The following is a 22,939-nucleotide window of genomic DNA, read 5'->3' on the forward strand; positions in this document are numbered from 1 at the left end:
TCCTCAACGTCCCCCTTCTGAGTCCCAGCCAAGGGCCGCAACAAGACTTGGCTGTCCTGGCAGCCCTTTGCAGATTAGCTAAATAAATGTTAATAAATAAAGACCCAGACAATGGGGAGATTTTTAAACTGCCTCAAAAATCCTTGCGCTCAGCTTGTCTGCAACGTCCCAGCTCCACCGTGATTGCAGGGGGCATGTCTAAAACCCCCCTCCCCTGCCAACCCACCGATGCCCAACGCCCTGCACCCAGCTCGGCCAGGACGCGCGTAGCCCGAATTAACTCCTGCTGCTGCCCACCAGCAAAACGCCTCCAGCAGCGAGCCGCAAAGCTGTAAATCCCCCCGCGCCCTCGGCAGATACCAGCAAGGCTGGATTTGTCTTCCAGCAGCTAAGCTTAGTGCAAGGTGTGCAGCTACTTGAGATTATCAAACCTTTTGTGCTCAACCAGCTCATCTCCATCCAGCCCGACCCCAAACACCCTTAAACCCCGACCGAGGGAAGCTCTTTCCCCGCTCCTCCTGACAGCATCGTGGCTCGGGGTCCCGTCGGGAGTCCCAAGGCTTCGGGCGGGCTGGGGAGAGCCCCTCTCCCCGCGGCGTGCCAGCAGGAGCCGCGCTGGCAGCGGGATCCAGCCCTGGCAGGGATCAGGTCTCGTAGCCATAGCAGCGGGGTATTTATTACAGCCCGGCCGCACTCCACCCCGGGCTGGCGGACTTTAGCCCTTAATCGAATAGGAAAATAACAGCAGACGCCTCCGATCCCGACGGACAGCATAAAACAAGGAGGGCCCCCAAAATAATGGTGAGTGAAGCATTTTGGCTGATACAAATGGCTCACCCCTGCTCCCCCCATCCAGATTTTAAAAGCTTTTTTCTTTCCCCCCTCTTTCCTCCTTCTTCCCCTCCTCATGCTACAGGCAAAATTTCTGTCCCAGGATCAAATTAACGGTACGTACAGTTTTGTTCCAGTTTTAGTTGGGGTTTTTTTTGTTAGCAAGACTACCCTAGCAATTTTTAAATATGCATATTTAAAAATATATATGTATTTTATATATATGTATATACACATATTTATACATATACTTTTTAAATGGCATTTCCCCCAGTGAGCTCCCCCACTTGCCCTCCCCGCAGCTCTCAAGGGGATCTGCTTGCTCGGAACCAGAGAAATCTCCCCGATTTTGTTAAGACAAGTGCCGGGCACAGGCAGGAAGCCGAAACCATCCACGGACCCACACACTGGGTTGCAGAGAGACCAGCAACCTCCCAACCCCATAAACACGGCAGCCCTGGCCAAGCTAGCAGGGACCAGGAGAAATTTCAGGTGACTATTTGCAGTACTGAAAGTTCCACGTAGGATGGGAGTGAAGGCGAAGGAGGAAGAGGAGGAAGGAGAAGGTGCAGGCGGTACAAATTCTCATTGCGAGGCACCGGGGGTCTCCCTGGGAGAGGGGACCCCTGCCTCGGACTGGAATGAGGAAGGGTTTGCCACGAGAACGGCAGAAGAAAGCTGAAATAAGAGTATTATTGCAAATCTGTTAATCTGCAGTGCCCTTGGGCTCGGCAGCTCTGCAGGATTGCTGCAGGGGAGGCGGCGGCCGGGGCAGGGGGAGGCCACGGCACCCACGGGGCCCTGGCACCCTGCACTCACACCTGCAGTGAGGGACAGAGAGGGTGAGGAGGGGGGTGATCGCACCGAAACAGGCGGGGGTTTGTCCCCCCGGCTGCTCTGCGGACAGGACTGTCCCTGTGCAGCGCAACTTGCCCGTCGGCGTTGAGCGGAGCCTGCCACCGCGCTGGGAGCAGGCTGGGAGGGCAGGATGAGGGATGGCAGCCTTATCTAGGTCAGCTCCAACCCCGATTTATTTATTTGAAAACTGCGAAGCCAGTGTTGGAGGGGGAAGGGGAGAGGGTGAGCAGGCAGGCGAGGACCACGGGGAGGCGAGACGCCGCAGGGGGACGGCGGCAGGGCAGGCAGAGGCTCTCCGCCGCCAGCCTCACGCAGCTGGCAGCAGGCAGACCGTCAAATGCGACGTTACCAGTGCTTTTGTCTTTTACCAAAACCCAGGCGGTGGCAGCGGAGGCGGCGGCAAGCGCCAGACCCCGCGCAGCCCAGGGCAGGGACCACACCAGCACCCTCCACCGCTCCTTAAGGCTCATCGCTTTGGCATCTTCTCCCACCCCCACGAAGGCAGAGAAAAATACTTTCTAACCTGATTCTAGCTATTTGGAAGCCTGACTCCACTGCCAGACTTGCTTCATTAGGCTGACGGACCCCAATTAGCTCAGCTAAGCCTGGATTTTAACTGCCCTTGGCACTTTGTCCATCATCTTCTGTGAAACGAGACACCCCGAACCAGACACAATATCCCCGCTGGAACCCTACCAGCGCTGCCCGACCGGGCAACGGGAGCAGCAGCGTCACTGGTAGATCAATGTAATCTTACATGGCATAACAGAGTTTTGGTTTTTAATTAGAGTTCAAGGAATGTTTTTCCCTGTATGACAAGAAACAAAAAGGCAAGATAAAAGCCTCCGACCTGATGGCAGTGATGCGGTGCCTGGGAGCCAGCCCAACGCCAGGAGAGGCGCAGAGGCACCTGCACTCGCACAAGATCGGTAAGCAAAGGGCGTGAATAAAACACACTGGATTACAGTTGGAGAAATTCAACTTTTCTGCGGTCAGGAGACTACATGGAAAGACAAAGAGGCTGCCTGGAGCTCAGTAGATAATATTGACCCTCAGGTGAAACAGCCCAGGCAATGCAGCATAACCAAGAGCAGCCACCAAAACCTCATCTGACGTGCTTGATGGCGAACAAAGTCAACCCAGCGCACAGATCAAAATAAGGCCATTAAAAAAGAAAAGCTTCAAGAGCAGCAGGAGGCATACGTATTGATTATGGATTTTGAGGCTGGGAACCATCCAGTCTGACCAGCAAAGGTAGCCATCTGCAGATACGTGTAGGTAAATTCAAAGCACAGCACAATGACCAAAGAATCATGAGATAAGGTGGGCTGGATAAAAAATTCTGGACTCGAGGTTTCAGAGCACAAGTCTAGCAAAGCTCTACATGGGTTTTCGGGCCAGGAGAAAGCCCCCCGCAGCGGCCCACCCTGGTCCAGACCAGTCAGGCAAAAGGGAAAAGGGGTCCCAGGAAGGGGAACTGGCGGGGAGAGGAGGGGGATGCTCGGGTCTGGATCCAGACTACTAAACTGAGCCGTCCTGAAGAACCCGCTCTTAACTTTTCCAGAGAGAAATGCAGAGCTGGATTTCTCCACTTTCCTAAACATCATGTACAGGCAAATGAAGCAGGAGGAACCCGAGAAGGAAATCCTCACGGCCTTGTCCATGATAGACAGGCAGAAGAGAGGCGTCATCACCGTCTCGGAGCTGAGAGCCAAACTTACAAGACTAGGAGAAAAGCTTTCCGAGGAAGAAGGTATTTTGCGATTCAAAGACGTATCAAACGCTCCCCATCTTCTTCTTTTCCTTCCCGGCTCTCCTCCGTAGTCAGTCTGAGATCAGGCGCTTCCAGCTGGGAAGGCAGGAAGGGCCGGTGCCCCCGTTGGTGGGGGGAGGAGGGGTGTCCCCCACGGCGCCCGGGACGGGCGGTGCACCGGGGCACGGCGCCTTGCCGTCGCCTTGCCGCCGCGTCCCCGGGCCCCCCCCGCTCTTCCAGCCACAGCCGCACCAGGAGCTCGTGCTTTCGTTTAAATCGCTTCGCCCACGTAAACCGGAGCCCCCCGCTGAGCCCAGACACGCAGCCCGAGCGGGGAGCGCTCCCGGCGCCGGGCCCAGCGCGCTGGCGACGTCAGCGCGCGGCAGCTAACTAGGCTCGCCTGGTGGCGAAGCCTCCTCGCTGCGGTCAGCCTTCACCCGCACCACGATGGCGGGGCGGAGGTTCTGTGCCTTGCAGAAGAGGCAAGCCAGCCGCCCGCTAACCGAGAGGCCTCTTCCCTTCCTTGAGCTGTTTGCCGATTATTCGGCCCGAGACGCCAGCGTCTCTCCCGCGAAGGGCCGTGGGAGAGCGTCCGGCCCCGCAGCTGCGGGGATGCCGCACGCAGCACGTGGGGCACTGGCCCTTTCCCAGCAGCGCTGCTGCGGTGTGCTCTGTGGCCAGCGCGGTTTGGGAGAGAGAGGGGGGACCTTGCAATTAAGATTCTTTAAAAAAAAAAAAAAAAGAAACACCAAAAAAACCTGTCCCGTTTGTCAGAACTTTGCCTCCAAGGGGCACAATCACAGCGAATTTCCAGGAAGCTGAAAATGATCAAAACCTTTTAGACAGCAGATTTTGCCCCGGGCGTTTTATGTACGTATATGAGCTTTTTAAATGCACGCCCTGCTTTTCCAGCTCGCTCAGGCCGCGGGCGGGCAGCGCCCTGCACACCCCTCTGCCCCATAGCCCTGGGGACGGGGCGTCCCGGCCCCTCCTTGCTCCAAACCACGTCACCTGTGGCTTCTCCTCCAGCTCTCGCCAAGCTCTGGGCTTGCACGTTAATGCTCCATCTTGGGCAGGGAGCAAGTAGAAAAACCCATCAACGGGCAAGGAGTGAGTTTCACCGGGGTTACGGGGTTTGCACAGACCCCATCAGGCTGCTCGGGGGTACAAGAACGGCCCTTTCTAACATTAAAGCAGGATTTAGATTTAACCAGAGCGAGGCTGGTCGGTCCAGTCGCCATCACCAGATTCACGAGTGATACACCAACAAGGCACGTCTTCTCAGTTTTCTTCACTTGTTTAGGTGGAGTCACAGTTTATGCAGCTATTTACATCTGAAAACACTTCCAGAGCTATTATGAGAGCTGAATAGCGAAGACATGGAGACATTAACCCTAATTAAAGGCATCCTAGCAAGAACCGCCGTTATATTAAGATGATTTGGGCAGCACGGGGGGATTTCCCATTACTTTGGGAGTAGATGCGCAGCCTATAGACTGTGACAAGGCACTATAGATCCCAGCGTAGCAAGCGATGCTGCTTCTCAACGAGAAGTCTCCCCCTTTGGCTTGACACACTGAACTCCGGCTTGCCAAGCTGCTATAAATATTTGATGCCAGAACAGACTCAATTTCATTAGCATCTGCGACTGTTCAGTAACTACCGGCACGGACCTTCATTTACAGTGGCTCCAGAAAAGCCTTCGCTTCATTTTAATTTAACGTACTTTTACCAAATGAGAACTGACACATTTTTCTTCCGTGTTATTTTTAAATTCTCTGGGAAGAATTAATTATTTTTTGAATTTATGTCCTTCGAAGCATTTGATTACCACCAGGGTATTCTTTTTGAAAGGAGGATTAGATCTCCCGGAAAGAAAGACCCGTTACTTGCCTTGCAGTAACGGCAGTTCTCACAACAGCCCCTTGTCTACCCCATGCGCAACCAGATCCCGCCGGCAGCAGCTTCCACGGGGCTGTGCCGACCCCCCGACATACGCCGATACCTGTCTGCGAAGAGGGGCAGAGGGGAAACGGCGTCTCACCCAGCGCCTGCATGAACAGCAAAGAGAGGGAACCGGTTATGCTGCTCATTGAGACCATCCACAGCTATTTACAGTAAAACAGCTTTTTTCCCCCCCTAAACCTGCCCCCCCCCCCCATTCCCCCTGGATTTCACAACTGGCAACTGCAAAGCTCTTACTCTCTGCTCCAGTACAAGTACTCAGAGTCTTTTTTAAAGAACCACAGCTTGTTCAGCCTGAGCAGCCGTTCTGGTAACCTCATCCAAGTAGCTCACGAGGAAAAACGCAGACCAGCCTCTGCTGACCTGCCCGTGCCGATTTCGGCAAGGGAGAGCACTCGAGGGCTTGCCCCAGCCAGCTGACTCCAGCCCGCACGAGGTTACGGAGGACTCGGTCACTTATAATCCATCTGTTCCAACGGTCTATCAACAGGCTCTAAACACCTAAAGTGCCCTGCTAACAAAATATCAAACGGTAAATGCAGGTCCCCAGCCCAACAGCTTCCTCGCCGACAGACCGCCTGCCCCATCCCTCTGCAGAGCATCCGGCCACGATCCTGCTCACACGCCGCTGGCCCAAAGGGAAACAGCAACACCCTTGGGAAGCTGGGCACACGCCCCTCAGCATCAGCAAGCATGCGAGCAAAAACCTCTTCTGGACTCTATTAGATCCCTTATTGAAGAAAAATGCTGCCCAAAATGTTATCAAATAAAAGCTGCTGGGTTTCTCTTGTTTTGTTTTAGCGCCCGCCCGCTCTATGTTACGGGTAACGCAAACAAGCAAGGGAATTCGCCTCCCCTCCCGTCACCCGAAGGAATACGGCATCTAATCCCCAGTAGCAGCTTCACTTCAGCAACGTTTAACGTTACTTTTCTATCTGCCATTTCTTACGTACTTCTATTTTATCGACATTATTTGACAGGAAAAATACCTTTTAATGGTTTAGCCCGAGGAGAAGAGAACATTTTAAGTTAGGTAGCTGCCGTCACTGACAAGGCGTTCCCAAAGCTGGCGTGAGAAGCATCACTGCTGCCAGGAGCCGACCGCGCGGTTACCACTTCTTTAGAAGTACTTTCAGCCAGAGCCTTAGAGCCCCAGGAGGTATTCTTCGCTTTCAAACACTAAAGGCCCGCCGGTATCAACAAGCGGCACACGAATCTACGTGAAGTTGGGCACATCATCTGCGCAAGCACTTAGTTTCTGTCTAAATCGAATAGGGACAGGTTTGCTGTCCCAAATAAGCCATTCCTACCAAGAGCAATTAAAAGCTGATTTGGATTAAATTTGTGCATCTTTTCTATGTGGAGCTCGGAGGTGGACATCTCTGCTCCAAATTGTTTTACCTTTTCTTTTGAAGTAGACATTGGAATCAAAATCAAAGTGCTAACTGATGCTAGTTTAAAACTACAATCTGGATGGCACCTCCAACTGCTCCCAGAATTACTACTTCTAACAAAATCCCATGTTACCCTTCTTTCAAAGATCACAACATCCCTAATATATGCCACTCAAATTTTCTTTTACTCTGTTTCAGTTGATGACCTGCTAAAAGAAGCCAAAGTTGGACCAAGTGGAACGATAAAATATGAAGAATTTGTCCGCATCATTTGTCTTCCTACGGTCGACTACTAAAATTCAAAACAGGAGATTTGAAAGGAGTAGGACCTGAAACTTTTTTGACTCAAATATTTCCTAGTTACTACCTGGACTCAGGAATCATCATTTGCCTTTAAAAATCCTTATTTTGCCTTCATGATAGTGCTTACACAGCTTTTGACCCCATTTCTGGAGAAGTGTTGTCATAAAACGTGAGCGCTCTGTTACTTAAATAAACTGAATACAACATTCCTTTGTGTAAAATGTGTCACGCTTAAAAAAACCCATCTCTTATTTTAAAAATGCATTTAAGTCTACAGACTGCAGCATAAGTGATAGCTTGTAGTTAAGGTCTCGCAGCGACTGTGTTCCAAGAAGTCAGCATCACCCATAACCATTTGCTGTTCCCACGCAGCCGAGCCCAGACATGCTTCTTTGTGTAGAAACAGAGTCCCTGGGAAGCCTGATTATGACACGACGGTGGTAAATTTAGTATAACTATGCACAGCTCCCCGGTATTCCTTGGGTCCATGGCATGATCCAATAACTCCCAACCAGATGTTCCCCTGTCACGAAGTTGTCAAGTTAACAGCCCCGCTTGCGGGGTGGCCGTGTCCCTGTTGAGTATCCAGAGCGACAGGAGAAAAGCAACCGGCAATTCTCCAGCTCCCCCAGTTACCGATGCTCACTAGCTGCAGAGGACAACTCCCGGTCTCTGAAGCACCGGAATGTGCTCAGAGGCACCCTACCAGAGAAAAACAGGGGCCATGAAAATTCAGCTTCTCTACAACAGGAAAAAAACACTCCATCTCCCTTGACTTCAGACCGATTAAAATCCACGTGACCCACAGCAGTCAGTAAGGATCTTACTGATCTACATCTTGGCAGCCTTAGCTAAGGTCCTCAGACCGGGATGAGATTTAGGACAACATACAGCAGATTCTCTCTGGAGTAGTTAGGAATTTGCAGAGACCATCTCTGTGCAGTCACAGCACAAACAGCAACCTGTGAAGTACGCTGAAGAGCGCACGCTCCTGCCGGGTCTCCTGGGGCTTCTACCCACGGGAGGCCCCTTCCACTCCTTCCACCCATGCCTCTCCTTCCTTAATTCTGAATCTTTATCACTGAAGCAACAAACTTGCTCTTTGCTCAGGTTATGAAATGACCAGCAATTAAATCATCGCAGCCGTTGCAGACACAATGCATTTATCCCCTACTGAGGCACCGAGCACAGCCTGAACACCGCGGGCTAAAGCTACCACCAAAAACATCACACTTGGAATCAACCAGGACTGCAACTAGCAAAAGCTTGGTTATAAACTGAAAAAACAAAGCATGAGCCAATCTTAACCCTTCCAAATCAGTAACACCGTCTCTAGAAGGGTAAAGTAGGGATTATTCTCATCGAATATTATTACATGGGGGTAAAAAAGTACAGAAGATTAAATGATGCGCTGAATGCTACGCCAGAAATGGAAGCGGATCCAGGATGTATCTTTCAGACAACAGCAGTTTTGTGCCCAACCTCCCCTGACTGAGAGCCGAGCTGCAGAGCCTGCAGTTCTCACAAGACGGCAGGCCCAGACTAACTCAGTAAGCTCAGACTTGGATCCCGGCACGCCGAGGTACTCACCACAGGCACTCTGAACAGCAAAGGATCATGCTTCAAGGGGAAGTGAACTTTGCTCAATGTAAAACTGACAGCCCTTGTCGTGCCTCCCTACCGCATCCCTCAAGTCTTGTATTAGCTCTTTCTACTCGATGGATAGAAAATAAGAGACAAAACTTGTTTCTCTGAAAATTAGAGAGTTACAAGCAGCTTAACACTCAGAAAAGCATTATGCAGTGAAACAGAGCTAGGATTCGCTAGAAAAAACAAGAATGGGCTCCAAATAACAGGAAAACATACGATTTCCCTTGCAACTCTCTTCCCACTGTTCACAGTTAATCTCAATGTTTGGGCAAAAAAACAACCTACCTTGACGCTGAGCCTTCGCACACTTGTGCCTTTTGGAGGTCTGCCCACGGCGTGGAGTTCGGTTTCTACCCACCGGAGCTGTTCCAAACCTTTGCTACAGAAGCACCAGCAGTGATGGCGAGCAAAAGCCTCGGCTGCTTTGAGCGTGAGCGTAATTAGCTTATGAAACAAGGAGTTCATTTAGAAGCATTTGTTTCCAATATGCATCAATAGCCAAATTACAAATGATCCGATACACAGCTTAATTCTTCCCTATTGACCAGAACAGTTGATTAACAAATCCTTTCAGCTGCAGACAATAAAAAAGCTTGTATGTCATGGGGATTGATCAGCTCAAAATCACTTTGGATTACTCCAGAATGCATCTGTATCATAACAGGCGGTTCCTACCCTCTCTGGGTGGGTAAACATTACCCAAATAAAAGCTAGCAAAAAGGAACCGCACTTCACCCACACTCACAAAACAAAGCAGCACTGTTAGAGTGTGGAGAGACAAGGGTGAGACACTCCGTGCCACAAAACATTTAGAAGCAAAGCATTCCTGTTCAAAAGGGACCTTTGCACAGAAAACACCCTGTCCCCCACTTCCTCCCCACCCAGGAAACACAACATAACTGAATGCTTTTTATTACATCTAAAGATTTCTACATAAACAGGTAACATTCAATAGGTAAACCATTTTCTTTTTTTTGCAATGCATATAATAAATATTTTCACTTGGTACTTTTATACAAACTGACATTGGTCTACTATACATTTTTAAAAGCCATTTACTGGTTTGGCATGCCATATGGAAACTAAGAGAAAGTTTTAAGGCAATGAATGACAGATTTAAATTCACGGAATTAATGGTAATTTTAATATTCTGCTTATATACATTTTCCCTTTGTTAATTAAAACAATTAACAGCAGCACTTTCGGGGACCACCAGCAATTTTCCCTTGTTAGAAATCTAAGCTCTGTTAAGAAGAAAAAAAAAAAAACAAACAACCAAAACAACACTCAACCAGTTACACTGACAAAACAAAATCCTTTCTATTTAAAATGTGCTTAAAAACCTGAAATGTTAAACTGCAACGAAGAATTAATTTTCAAAACGTTATCCTCACAGTCCTCAGCTCTGCGCTGGGAGGCAGGTCCAAGGGAGTCCAATGAAAATCCATCCATCATCCTGTCCTTCAAAGGCTCCTCGCCATGGAGAGGAAGAGGCAAGCCAGGAATCGCTGTCATGTCTATTGTGATGGAAGTACTACAAAGTTTTTAACGCATGGCATAGGTTGTAGTTTCGCGTGGTTTTTTTTCTTCTAAAGGATGCACCAGTAATGCCCTCAAGAGCGATTCAAGGCCACTTCCACCCTGCTATTCGAACAGCTACTCGTACCCGTGCATATACGTACGCACACACGCAGCGCTGTATGTAACGCAGATGCACGTGCACCCGCGCGCACGCCCCACTGCTCTCGTGGAAAAACGTGAGGACAAGAGACCACTAGTCTAAGGATGAGAGAAACTCTGTGATCTGCAGCAAATGGAGCAGCACCGCAAGCCAGGCTGCCCTGGGCTGCTTTACTGCATCTCTGATAATAAGCAAACTAACGGAGATGGAGTTTTGCAGCGACGTTTGCAGGGAACTTGGCGAAAACTCAGACTGAGACTTCTACCAAGCAACGTTAACTGTGGTCAGAGGCACAGAGAATTATCAACCATAAAGAACAACCTAGCATGAAACAGGAATACTCACAAAGCATATGGAATTAATACCACAAAGGAGGACTTAAGAACATTTCTGTCCCTTCTTTGTAGAGCAATGAGGTTAAAAAATGACAACGGTGAACTGAACAGCCTTCCTTCCCGTCAGGGTAACTTGTGAGGAAAAGGAAGACATCATTAGGTGACCTCACTTTCCAAAAGCTAAGAGAGGCATAAAGATGCCAGATTCTGTGTTACCACACACTCACCACATTTAATTTTATATGTGAATTAACAAGATTTTAATACCATTGTCAAAAGTGACATAAGCTGCTCTTCAGGTCATCTTTAACAATACAGTCAATGGAAATATTGCCACAATCGTCGGTAAAACAGCCACAAGCTCCCCCAAATTTCTCTTGGGTGTTTCAGAAGCTGGGGACACGCTCGCGCCCAGTTACACTGATGGCAGTCATACGCCAGATTTACAAATGGTACTATAGCAAAGCGTATGCTCTGAAGTTACCAGGTTAGTATTCATGACTAAAATGTATGAGATATATTTCTAGTGTAGGTTTAATCACTTCAAAATCAGACTGAATTTAAAAAATAAGTATTTCCCATTTTCTATCCTTTTATTTATTTTTTAACTGACATTTAATAAATTATAAAATTGGTGTATGGTGAAATATATATATCAGCCAGATATGTATGAAATACACATGCATGGGAAAAACTATTTAACTCACTTTTAACTCACACACACAGATCTATAAATACATATATACACACACATATACATATAAACACAAACATTTGTTTTCAAAATTCAAGTCAACTATTTAGTGGCAGAGGGATGCTGTAAAAACACTAAAAACGATTTTGATGCCACATAATGTGAACCTTTCAAATAACCATACGACTGATCATACAGCAATACCTAATGCTACTTGGATTAAAGATTTTTTTTTTTTATTTTTTTCCTTTTTATTTTTTTCCTTTTTTTTTCTTTTTTAATCAATGCAAGATTTTGAGACAACTTCATAGGCAAAAGGTGGCCCTTGTCAATGCTCAAAGCAACTAGCTGCAATCAACAGTTTTGGACATTAAAAATTCAGACAAGAATCTGCTAATTTTAGTATTCCTTACTCTCTCTTCCTGATAAACTTGTTACCTGCACTTTCTACCAGTTATAAAAATATTTTTCACATCAGAGGAAATACTTACTCTCTCTGACATGGACTTTGGGACACAAGAGAATCACCTCCTTTCCTCCCCCTTCTCTTACTTTAAAGAATCTCATGAAAAACTGCATTCCGGCTATTTACAAATTCCACTCTTTAATAAGAACGGATCAGCCCAAATGACCCACCAGTTCTAAAAAAAGATTCTCCTATGTCACGCACAACTTCAAAAAAAAAAAAAAAAAGAGAGAGAGAGAAAAGAAACCAGGAGTATGGCTCAAAGTCCAACATAAGCGTACTGAAAAATCATGGAAATCGAAATAATTACAAGGCCAAAAAGAGAAAACTGAATTTTGAAACCCACTACCCTAACAGACTTCAATAGGTAGCAATATGCTTGAGTACATGCGCTACAGGGGTGGGGCTTTTTTATGGGGTTGGTTTTTGGTTTAAGAGACTCACATTGAACATTTAATATTAATTTTGATGAATGTGAACGCAGAAGACAGTGTACCAAGACCATTATCAGCTGCTCAAACCATGCAATAGTGTATTTGTATTTTCTTCCTTTTGTTGACGAGTTCACTTTTAAGCAGAAGTTTGATCTACTGCAGCTAAAAGGTGGTTTCTCTGGACAGAGTAAGATAGGCCTCAATTCCGTAGGCCATTTATACACACATGGCTACCTTGAAAGCACAAGCAGTTCCACAAATTTAAAACTGATACATGCTTAATATTTTGCTGATTAGGATCTTACATTATTTTAAAAGGATTTCATAGTAAGTTCTTAGAAATAAAATCCTACAGTCCAATGTGTCAATGCTTTTATTTGGGGCTAGATTCCAGAAAAATTCGCCGTCTTGTCCCACATAAGCACAGCCAAGTAAATCCTCAGCCTGAGATTTTATTGAGTCTGGCCGTCAAGAATAATTGGTGCACTAATGAGCTTGCAACATGCTTGATTAAAGCATGCAATTAAAAAAAAAAATCATCTGAATAGAGGGTCACGTAGAACCAGAAATGACAAATCCCAAAAAACCAAACCCACTCCTGAAAGGCTAAGTCCTGCAAACAGAGGGGATGCTGTGGAACAGTTTGGGAGGGTGTATTCCGCTTTAAGCATAATAAAATCTGCACTAAATATGGGATGAGGGAATTAGATTCCACCAAAGGTAAATGTCTCCAAGAGGAGAAAAAACCCTCTCACAAGGTTGAACTTTAAAAGTTCAGCTCCTTTCCTGCTTATGTTACTGTGAAGGAAATAATGCCGTTTGTGTCCAAACTATGGGGAAAAAAAGTAACTCACATGACAAATGTGCGGGTGTAAAATCTTCAACATCCAGAAAAATGAAGCGCCTTGTTTTTGTTAATTTTTTTTTTTTTGTTTTGTGTTTTTTTTTTCTTATTTTTACCAGTGAGGCCATCTTAGGTTTATATACAAAAGTAAAACTGAAAATATACTTTTGTTCTCTGTACACATAACTTTTTTTCCCTAAAAAAGGAAAAAAACTTGTCTATGTTTCTAACATAAAGTAAAACCAAGCACAAAGATTTCCTCTGATGAGTTCATTTACTCCAAAAATCAGTCCAATGAAATAATGTCTGGTATGATACCAAAGATAGACGCCGTGTCCGTGCTGCTCCTACTTGCAACTGGATGACCATGATTCTCTCGCAGGCTGTTGGAGGAAACAAGACTGCTGTTACTGCCACTATTGCTACCATTTGTGGCTGGCAGAGAACTGCTTCCTCCTGCATTTAGCTGATCGAGAAACATCTGAGATGAAGTGTATGGGAAAAAACGAGAGTGTAAGAGTTCTTGATCATCTGATGCGGAAACTGCCGCAGCTGCAGCAGCAAGAAGGGATGTGTTGTAATGCTGGGGGGAAAAACAACATTTTCAAGTTACATTTCAGACACTATAGTTTTGATTCAGACCAGCACAAAAGAAAGTATTTGTAAGCTAAAGCTCTGACAGCTTCTGGATTTCACACCAGCTCCTCTACTCAACCTTTCTGTAAGGTAAGTGGACCGATGCAGTGAACTTTTACCTCTGCAGCCCCTGATTTCTGAAGCCAAAAGGAATTGGAAATACTGGTATTAGTAAGACGAAACACTAGAAAGGTAACAGTATCGCAGGACACCCAGAACAGTAAGAAATGGTAAGCAGCAGCACTCTATCTCTTCAAAAAAATTCCTTGGTGAAAAAATTTCCCAAAATTCAAAGAAACATTTTGCCATCCCTCTCCTCCGCTCAAAAGTCACAGACCAACCACAGCTGGTGAAACTGTGCTAATCACTGCTAGTAGAGAAAAGCATACTTCTGTGAAAAATGCATTTAGAAATAGCACGCTTAGTCCCATCAGATGGCAGCTAGGGCTGTCCCAAGTTATACTCTCTGCTGGGCAGCCCCTGAAAAGCATGAACTTTAGCTATCAAAAATCAGATTTTAAATACAATCTCTCTGTAGGGTAATTTTGCTCACAATGTTTCTTTCCACTACGATGAAACATATATGCAGGCTGGTCAGGCTTGTTCCCCGACATTTATGTGCTGGTATAATTATGCCGTATCAGTGTAGCATCAGACTTCTGCACTTCTTGTTTCAGAAGAATTCTCGTATCTGTGATTTACCGAGTATCAAGAAAGCTTTTCTGGATCCAAATTCTACAGTGCAGGCTCTGGTCTGAACAATGATATGAAAGTATCCCTCTACATTTAGTGCAATTCTCCTACTTGAGATTGCAGCACAGACATGAAGGGACAAAGGGCAGGTGAGTCACCCCAGCCCTCTTTTCCAGGAGGCACAGGAGGAAAAGTGATCAAGTGGGAGGACTTGCCAATCCAGACTCTTTTTGAGAATGACCTGCTTAGCTGCCAAAACTGGAGATGCCAGCACCAATATAGCCCATTTCAGTAAGCACATACAGAAAGGTGGCAAACATGGTATGAACAGGCATACTGCCTGAGGCAAAAAAAACAGAGAGCTGCCCCTGACTCTCCGAATTGTGCAGAGGACTGCCAAGGGGCCCAGTGACAGGGCCCAGCACTGTCAGATGGCCAAAGTCAGACCTCAGGTCTGAAAAACTAAGGAGGTGGCTGGCAGACCTTCCTCCATGGCCAAGGGTCATTCCACAATACAATAGTGGGTGACTGAGCCTAACCCTTGGAAATGGAAATGTTTATCTTCTGTTATGCCTCATCCTACACCGGTGTTTAGACAATGCTTATGTTTGGTCACAGCTTCTATGTGTATAAAATAAAGCTGCAGCCTGCCTGCATTTACACCTACATCATACATCTGCTCCTTCCTTGCCTATACATCCATGCCAGCAACTGCTTCTCAGAAAAGAGTATCTGCCAAATGACTTGATTTTCCTTGACTTACCTGATTGTCTCCTGACAGGAAAGGGAAGAAATCTAAACCTGTAAAGAGCCAAAGAAAAAAAAATAAGCTTCTCAAAACAAAAAAGCACCTCCCTATATTTCCACCATTTATTTTGAAATAAAACCAGCATAATACTGATGACACTTCAGATTCTTTTCACTACCGGAGTTTGCAAAACATCAACCCTTTAAAACCTTAAGATAATAACCTTTTAAATCCTTTTAGAATAGTTATTATTGCTTGGAGAGCTGTACTTCTCACCTTGCAAGTCATAAGGCATAGGTGTCATATGGAATGGATGCCTGTAGTCTTGGATAAGTGATGTATTGATGTAGCTGGTGTCAACAGCAGGAAGGCTTGGTGTTCTTGACACAGGAGATGCTTGATGTGGTAAATTTAAAATGCTGGAAGAAACAAAGGCTTGTTACAAGCGCAAATATACTCTTGGCTTTAAAGCTGTAAGAACAGCATTTGAAGATTTCTACTGCTGTCCCATGCAGGGTATGCCTATTTTCAAATTTAACACAAAGTCAACCTCTCAGTACACATTATGAACATTGGGACAGGTGTGCAACAACAGCTCCCCTACTAAACTTCAAAGCTTCACTAGAAAGCACCAAGATGCTACAGCACCTCAATGAGTCTTGGAGGGGCTGGAAAGGGGTGGGGGGGGAGGGAGGGGAAAAAACAGGAGCATCACATGTTCCCCAATATTTCTTCTCACAGTGACATTTTATCAGAAAAGTTAATTCAGCTGATTATTATAATATTATATAATTCAGACCCAAGCAGTTGAAGTCTAGCAAAATTAAAAGGAAAGGAAAGCTCAGTCTCAAACAGCGGAAGCTGATGACTCTCACTATAAATGGTATTGGGATCTCTGCTATAAATACGTTACAAATACTCCTAAGCCAGGACAAAAATATCCTAAAGGTATACTGAACCCCCCAAAAAGGTACAAATCTGCCTAACAGCACAACAGATATGCTCTACAAGGTAATTAGCAATGGAAGACAGCCAAAAAGGTTTTGAAGAGTTTTACGTGATCACTGAGTCATTTACATTACTGGTGTAGTAATCAGTTCAACAACAGGATCCCTTCGGTTTAGCCTCAGTTTTCATCCCTACATGTTTATGTAAACAGGGTGCTATTAGCAGCTTGGCTACTTAGGTGTAATCAGGTTATTCTGGCATTCTTTATTACAAGGCTACTGGTAGTAATCACTGGCAAAACCCACACACTCCCATACCACACCCATGTTTCTCACTGCTCGCTCTCTCCGTATGTTGCTGCTTTCTTATTTCCCTATGGAAGAAAAACAATTCCAAATCTGCAAAAAACATTCTTCTAAGCCACAACCTTTTGTACCATTTTATACTCATTTTCACAAATACGAGTATAAATACAATTTAAAAAAACTGTATCGTGTTACACACTTAACGCAAAGTTATTATTCCAGTCTTTTGAGGCCTTGTGACCTGAGACCAAATCCATTTGCTACAAGCTACTAAATCAGGATATAATCCAAATACAGAACTTTCCAGATACAATGTCTTTTGAAATTTGTTACTACTCTCCATTGTGAGTATATTCTCTCTGCATTGGCCTGCATATTTTATTCTCACCCCTTATTATTTAACGGTGATGCTGGAGATATGGAAGGACAGCTTCTCTTTGCAGATGGTTCTTCCTCCTCTTCATCTGATGAGCTATCAATGGTTAAATCAATCACTTCTACTTTCTTATTTTTATTTGACTGTTGGTGAGAAGACACCTGATGTTCCAAGGAAGAGCTTATGCATCCTATACAAAGTAAGTCAACATTATAAGCTGTAGCTTACAACAACACTACAATCATCATAACATCACAGCTTATTATATGCCTTCATAAATAAAGCTTATAACTTTGAACAAAAGACAACAAAATTACATAATGTTGATAATAAAAGTACCATCAGCCCCAAACAGGTATTACTGAAGTAATCTTCCTCACAAATGATCATTAAAAGCTACAAACATACATGCAAAAATGTGCATCTTGAGAAGTGAAAGGAACACCAATACTTAACATTTCACCAGTATGACATTCGGTCCATACATCCCAAAACACGACTTACCATCAACTCCGTTGTAAGATGCAGTTACTTCCTGCACCTCCTTCTTTGATCTCATAGGAGCCCATGATCCATCCTCCTTAAACTGAATTTCATCACAGTCTGTACAATACTTCAGGATTTCCATGAACAACCTGTCAATCAAAAACATTTAATATCAGTCCTCAAAAAGAACTTAACTCATTTTTTTCTAAAATATCTTCATTAATCAGTGTAAGTTTGAAGTCGTGTTTGAAAAGAATCAAAAGCTTTCATTGTTATACCCTTCTCTCATCATCTTCCTTGATAAAAAGGAGTGACTGAAAACATTATCTAATATAAAAATCTGCACATTCACTTAAAAGAACTACAGGAGTGGAATCCTGCAGAGCTCATGACACAGAACTCTCCATTTCCCAAAATGAAGGAAGAATGTGAACTAATGTTAAAAAAAAAAAAAAAAATCTTTCTTACCCATATTTATCTTTGACAGTATTTAACTGAGGAAACTCCTATCTTAAAGCAGTCCACATAGCTGAGTGTCTAAAGACTACTATTTCCTGAAACTCGTTTTTTCTTTTTAAATTAAAACTTCATTAAAAAAATCTGAGCATGGGAATCTAAACTTGCAGCCTCTTCTCCTACTGTATCCCTAAAGCTTTTAGGATCCTGGCACAACATCACTCCCAGTGGGAATTCCAGCTTTTGACCAAGACTATTTATGTGGTTCTGCGCAGGAAAGAGCTTTGCTTTAATTAGTGAGAAAGTTCACTCCTTCCCAGCTTGAAACATTTTCTAGAAATAACGTTCTCCCTGGGATGCTACAATTACATCACCTAGTCTCCAACATCCCCACCTGGCAACATGAGAAGAAATAAGGAAAACACATTGTTTTAATTATTACTACTCTTAGTCTTTACTATTTTAGGCTGAAACCTAGAACAAGGAACCCCACAGTTCTTTGATCCAAAGCAGAGGACCTGTAAACCTCAGGGTCCATGAATCTAAAGCAGCCTGTGTGACCCCGGAGTGTCTCTTCAAAGAGCTTTCTGCAAGGCCTTAAAGGGGATCCCAAGTAATCTTATGCTTCCCTGGCAGGTCACCAAAACAAAGCACACACTCACTAAAGACAACCCAATCACTGTGAGGTGGTTTTCTGGGGTTCTGTTTGTTTCAGGGGGGGTTGTTGTTGCTTTTTGGGGTTTTGGTTGCTTGTTTTGGTAGGTTTTTTGCTTGCATGGTTGGTGGGGGTTTTTGAGTAAAACATTCTGAGCCTGTTCTCAGAAGACTCTACTTGTTCTCTTCCTTTATCCTACTTGAAAGAAGGCTCCTATCTAAGGAATTAAAATGCAAACCCAGGAATACATACTTGGCATTTCTTCATGGAGACCAATGCTAGACTGGGTTTTTTTAATGTTCTGCAGGTAGGCAGTACCAGGGCATCAATCTCTGTGTCACTTTCTATATATAGCAACTCCCCAAGTGTGAAACTGTACATGGAATTGTACATGCATTTGGGGGGTGGCAGTATTTATTTGATCTAACACAAATGTCTGCTGTCAATGATGCCAGATTCATACAGTTGCTCCATTAAAAGAAAAGACAACATGTGCTGTTTTCACCTATGGATCTGGCACTATGGAATACTGGAGGAAAAAAAAAAACAAAAACAACAAAACACCCAACCATTTGATGCGGGATACCTCAAAAATTTAGCTAGGATTGGAAGGAATACCTTTCATTATTATTAACTTTAACAGTTTGATTTTGACCATGATTCTTCCAGAACACTGGATGAAGAGGCACCTGGTTAGTAATTCTTCACTTTACCAGGGAAATAAAAGGACACAGTAACATAAAACAGGCCACAGCCAGATAACCAAGATTTCAGAGCACTGGATTCTGTGCAGCACGAGAACAGTAAGCCGAGAGTGTAAGGTACATCCTGCACTTTGATTCAAGTTTTACTTACCCATCAATAATGAGATGTTCATAGGGAGCCTTCTTGTCGCAGACAGGACAAACCCAAGTTGGTTTCTTTTCATTCATTTGAATATACAGAGTGGCATCAAAACACTGCAGGTGTGAACAAGTCAGGGCCCTACATGGTATAGTTAGCCGCATTTTACCCAGCTTTAAGAGAAAAAAAATAAAACAAGATTACATCATCTTGGTAGCCAATTAACAAACAGGGCTTTTCTGTCTGAAAAGAAACAAAGACAGGTTGAGTTTTACCCCAGAAAGAACTGTCACTAATCCGAGTCTTGATTAAGATACATGCCACATACATTGTTCTCTCCTCTGTCATGTGTAGGTTTGATTAGAGAAAAGAGTTACTTAAAAAAAAAAAATCACATTTTTAACTACATTTGATCAAGGAAACTGAAGGCTACACCCTTTCATATTCCTGTAACATGATACAGAGTCCACCTGTAACATACCAGTGTCCTGGAGGAAACATGAAAAGTAATTTTTCTCCTGCCTTAGGATTTAAAAAGTTGATAAACGTGGGTCAGTCTTCTCCTATTCACTCACAGTTAAACTGTGTATTCAAACTGCTGTCCACATTTCAGTCATCAGGGCACTACTAGAACTACTTGCTCAACTTCACAGTCACAGAAGCAAGCATACAGAAATGCGGTTGCAGGATTACAGCTGATTTCCTGACATGTTTCTTTAATTCCACAATTTTCACTTATTTCTTCAAAGAACTGTCAGAAAGTGACCACGCACAAACTAAGTCACACGTGTTAACTATTAAGAAACTATTTTATTCTACTCCTGCTGTGTGTATATACACACACACACACATATAACTACACTATGAATACAGTTGTGAGCTAACCTGGAATGTCACCACCTTTTTCTCACGTAAAATACAAATAGCTGACTACCCCCTGTAATACCATCACATCTTTTCAAGAGCCTGCAAATGTTAATGGAAGATGAGACAGGAGAAAATGAGTTCTAAAGCACACTTTCAGATGGGGACCATCCTTTCCTTCAAGTTTGCAGAAAGGCTAGGACAGCAAGGTCTCGCAGGCTAGTGCAAAGTTCCCACAAGTTTAATACACAAAGCACAGCTGAGTGCTTCAGTGGAGCAGATAACACAAGAGTGCTACACACAGAAGGCATTTAGGCTAAATAGTGGAACAGCAATATCTTGACTTGGATAGATAGATCAACACTAACCCAGACCACACAACATTATCATAGGATTGCATTGAATGCAAAATTGATTTGACAGTGAAAGGCATTTCGTATTAATCTGAAATAAAAAAATTTTCTCTCCTCAAAAAAAACCAAGCAGGTTTTTTCTGGCAAAATGCTTACACTGCAGTTTAGGAGGGGCTTTAACTGACCACACTAAAGGTAAAAAGCAGGAATCTCTCCAAGTCTTGTTTAGACTATTCCCACATTAAAAAACAACAAACCAATTATTTATTAAGAACAACTTACACTGAGCATTTTGAAGATACATATATTTGACTAAAATATACACAATGACTTCATTTGAAAACCTTCAGCCAATTCTACCAGTGCATAGTAGGAGGAACTGTTTTTAGTACGGCTTAAGCAAGCATCGTGGTCATGCATACTGATTCTGAGCAATACAAGATGAGTGCCACAGGATGGCACTCAATCTCAGAGTATCAGAAAACTAAAAACACTATCAAGAACAAAGGCTCTACTCACAAGCCACTACTTCCTCCATGATGCTTGGGGTTTTTTTGTGGGATTTTTTTTTTTTTTTTGCATCCCCCGTAAGCTGAAATCCCTGTGCCCCACTCCCAGCAAATTCAGCTAGACTGTAGGATCTTGCTTGTTTTTCTTCCCTCTGGCTCTCAGTCACTGTCACAAAACTCACCACCAGATGGGAGGGGAGCAGAGAACCCCCAGGGGAGCCCGCAGTAATGGTGGCGGAGAGCTTGGACTGCAGGAGGTGCTGTATATGCCATGTGTTTGGCACCCCCTCCCCCCAAATCCATGACCAAGCACATTATTTCTATCACATAATCAACCCCCAACAAAGCAAGGCCCCCTGATCCATGTGTTATGAATTCTTATCTCCCAGATGGCAGGTCAATGGCTCATCTGTCTTTTGGGCACAATAAGAGTCTCCTAGCTCAGCAAGGATCAAGAGTAAGGGTACCACAGATAAAACCTTCTGTGTGATGCAAAATAAAAATAAGGAAGGTCAAAGACACGTGCTGCCGGAAGACCATAAATACCCACCTCCTGAGTAAAAAAAAAGCATATTTAAACCAGAAACATTTTCACAATCTTTTGGCATAAAAACTGGCCTCTAACTTCTAAGCAGCAGTCAAATTTAACCACAGCCATACGCATGCAGATAGAACCAGCGCACTCAGTGTTAATAAGTTGATGTCTCCTTTCCCATTTTTGGCATTGAACATCTTGGATCAGCTCGGCCATACTGGCCAAGCTGTGTCAGAACTGACAAAGGAGAAGGTCATAAAAGCAGGGATGCATCCCAACTTCTGAGAAACTGTGTTTCCCAGCACTGTTACTGTTTTGATTCCTGCTTGTCGGCAGCCAAAAAAACACTGCATTAATTTCTTTTACAAGCGTACAAAACACTGCTATCTTTTTGTGATAGAAAATACAACCAAAACAAGAGTTAAGGATTTGTAAACAAAGCTGCAAAATCTACAGTAAAATGCGATATTTTGAATTTTTGTTCAGTTACATATTTGGTCCGGCTGCAGAGCCTGAGGATTTATTTGTTTTTATTTCAAGGGAAAAAAAGAACATGAATTCAAGTGTCTTCCTGAAATACAGGCTCAGTCCAGCCCATTTGCCTGCTGTATCTTGGACAGATTCAGCCAATAGTTAAGGACAGCTTTTTCTCTGTACTCCACAGTCTCGGAGGGAGAGCAGGCCTCTGTGCTAAAAAAAGCTCAGCAGCAATCCAAAACAAATTCAGAGGAAGCAGCCTCGCTCTGCACTTTTTTCCAGGGCAAAATAAAGGTTATAAAGTCTAAACCTGCCAACCCCATCCAGATATGCAATTCCATTTATTTTATTGAGGTAGACACACGAGAGAATCACACCCGTAACAAATGAGATGGGAGAACAGCACCCTTACATTAGCAGAGCTAAAGATACATCATTCTTTAATTTTTGGTTCTGCTGTTGGGACACCAAATCAGCATTTTCAATGTGTACTTTGAAAGCATACGCTGTCCACTCAAGCATTAGAAAAGCACAAAATATTTACAAATAAATTCTCCCTGAGCCAAATGTTTACAAATTAGCAAGTAAAAATATGGAGGCTGTAATAAAATTACATTCAGACCCAAGGACAGTCTGAATCATGCTAATAACTTTTCTATTCACAGGACAGGTTGAAAGGTGCAGTCTCTGTCCCAACAAGCTTTTGCAATGATGGATTATTCCAAGAGCTACAGTGAAATCAGCACTGAATGAGGAACATACTCGCAAAGAAGTTAAGTACCTATGTTTTGTAGACATCATTAAAATGCAATAGAAACAAATATGCTCAAAATAATCTGCTATAGTC

At 44.1% G+C, this 22,939-nt stretch overlaps 2 protein-coding genes across 2 annotated transcripts in view; one reads left to right on the plus strand and one right to left on the minus strand.

The window, feature by feature from the left end:
• Positions 1 to 907: 907 nt before the first annotated feature.
• Positions 908 to 7,097, plus strand: CALML4 (calmodulin like 4; the record flags this gene model as incomplete). The annotated part of the gene is made up of 4 exons (XM_082005048.1): positions 908 to 947; positions 2,478 to 2,618; positions 3,254 to 3,442; positions 7,000 to 7,097. 4 exons carry the CDS (start codon positions 908 to 910, stop codon positions 7,095 to 7,097), a joined length of 468 nt encoding a protein of 155 aa, XP_081861174.1.
• Positions 7,098 to 11,690: 4,593 nt separating this feature from the next.
• PIAS1 (protein inhibitor of activated STAT 1) overlaps positions 11,691 to 22,939 on the minus strand; it is a gene marked incomplete at its 5' end in the record, with an annotated part of 62,633 nt that continues 51,384 nt past the window's right edge. The window contains 6 exon segments of the mRNA XM_082005022.1: positions 11,691 to 13,791; positions 15,301 to 15,338; positions 15,562 to 15,704; positions 16,927 to 17,104; positions 17,419 to 17,549; positions 19,367 to 19,527. Coding sequence (XP_081861148.1) covers positions 13,495 to 13,791; positions 15,301 to 15,338; positions 15,562 to 15,704; positions 16,927 to 17,104; positions 17,419 to 17,549; positions 19,367 to 19,527 — 948 coding nt within the window. The 3' untranslated portion in view covers positions 11,691 to 13,494.

This window comes from Phaethon aethereus, assembly GCF_964289735.1.
Source record: "Phaethon aethereus genome assembly, chromosome: 12".
Lineage (NCBI taxonomy): Eukaryota > Metazoa > Chordata > Aves > Phaethontiformes > Phaethontidae > Phaethon > Phaethon aethereus.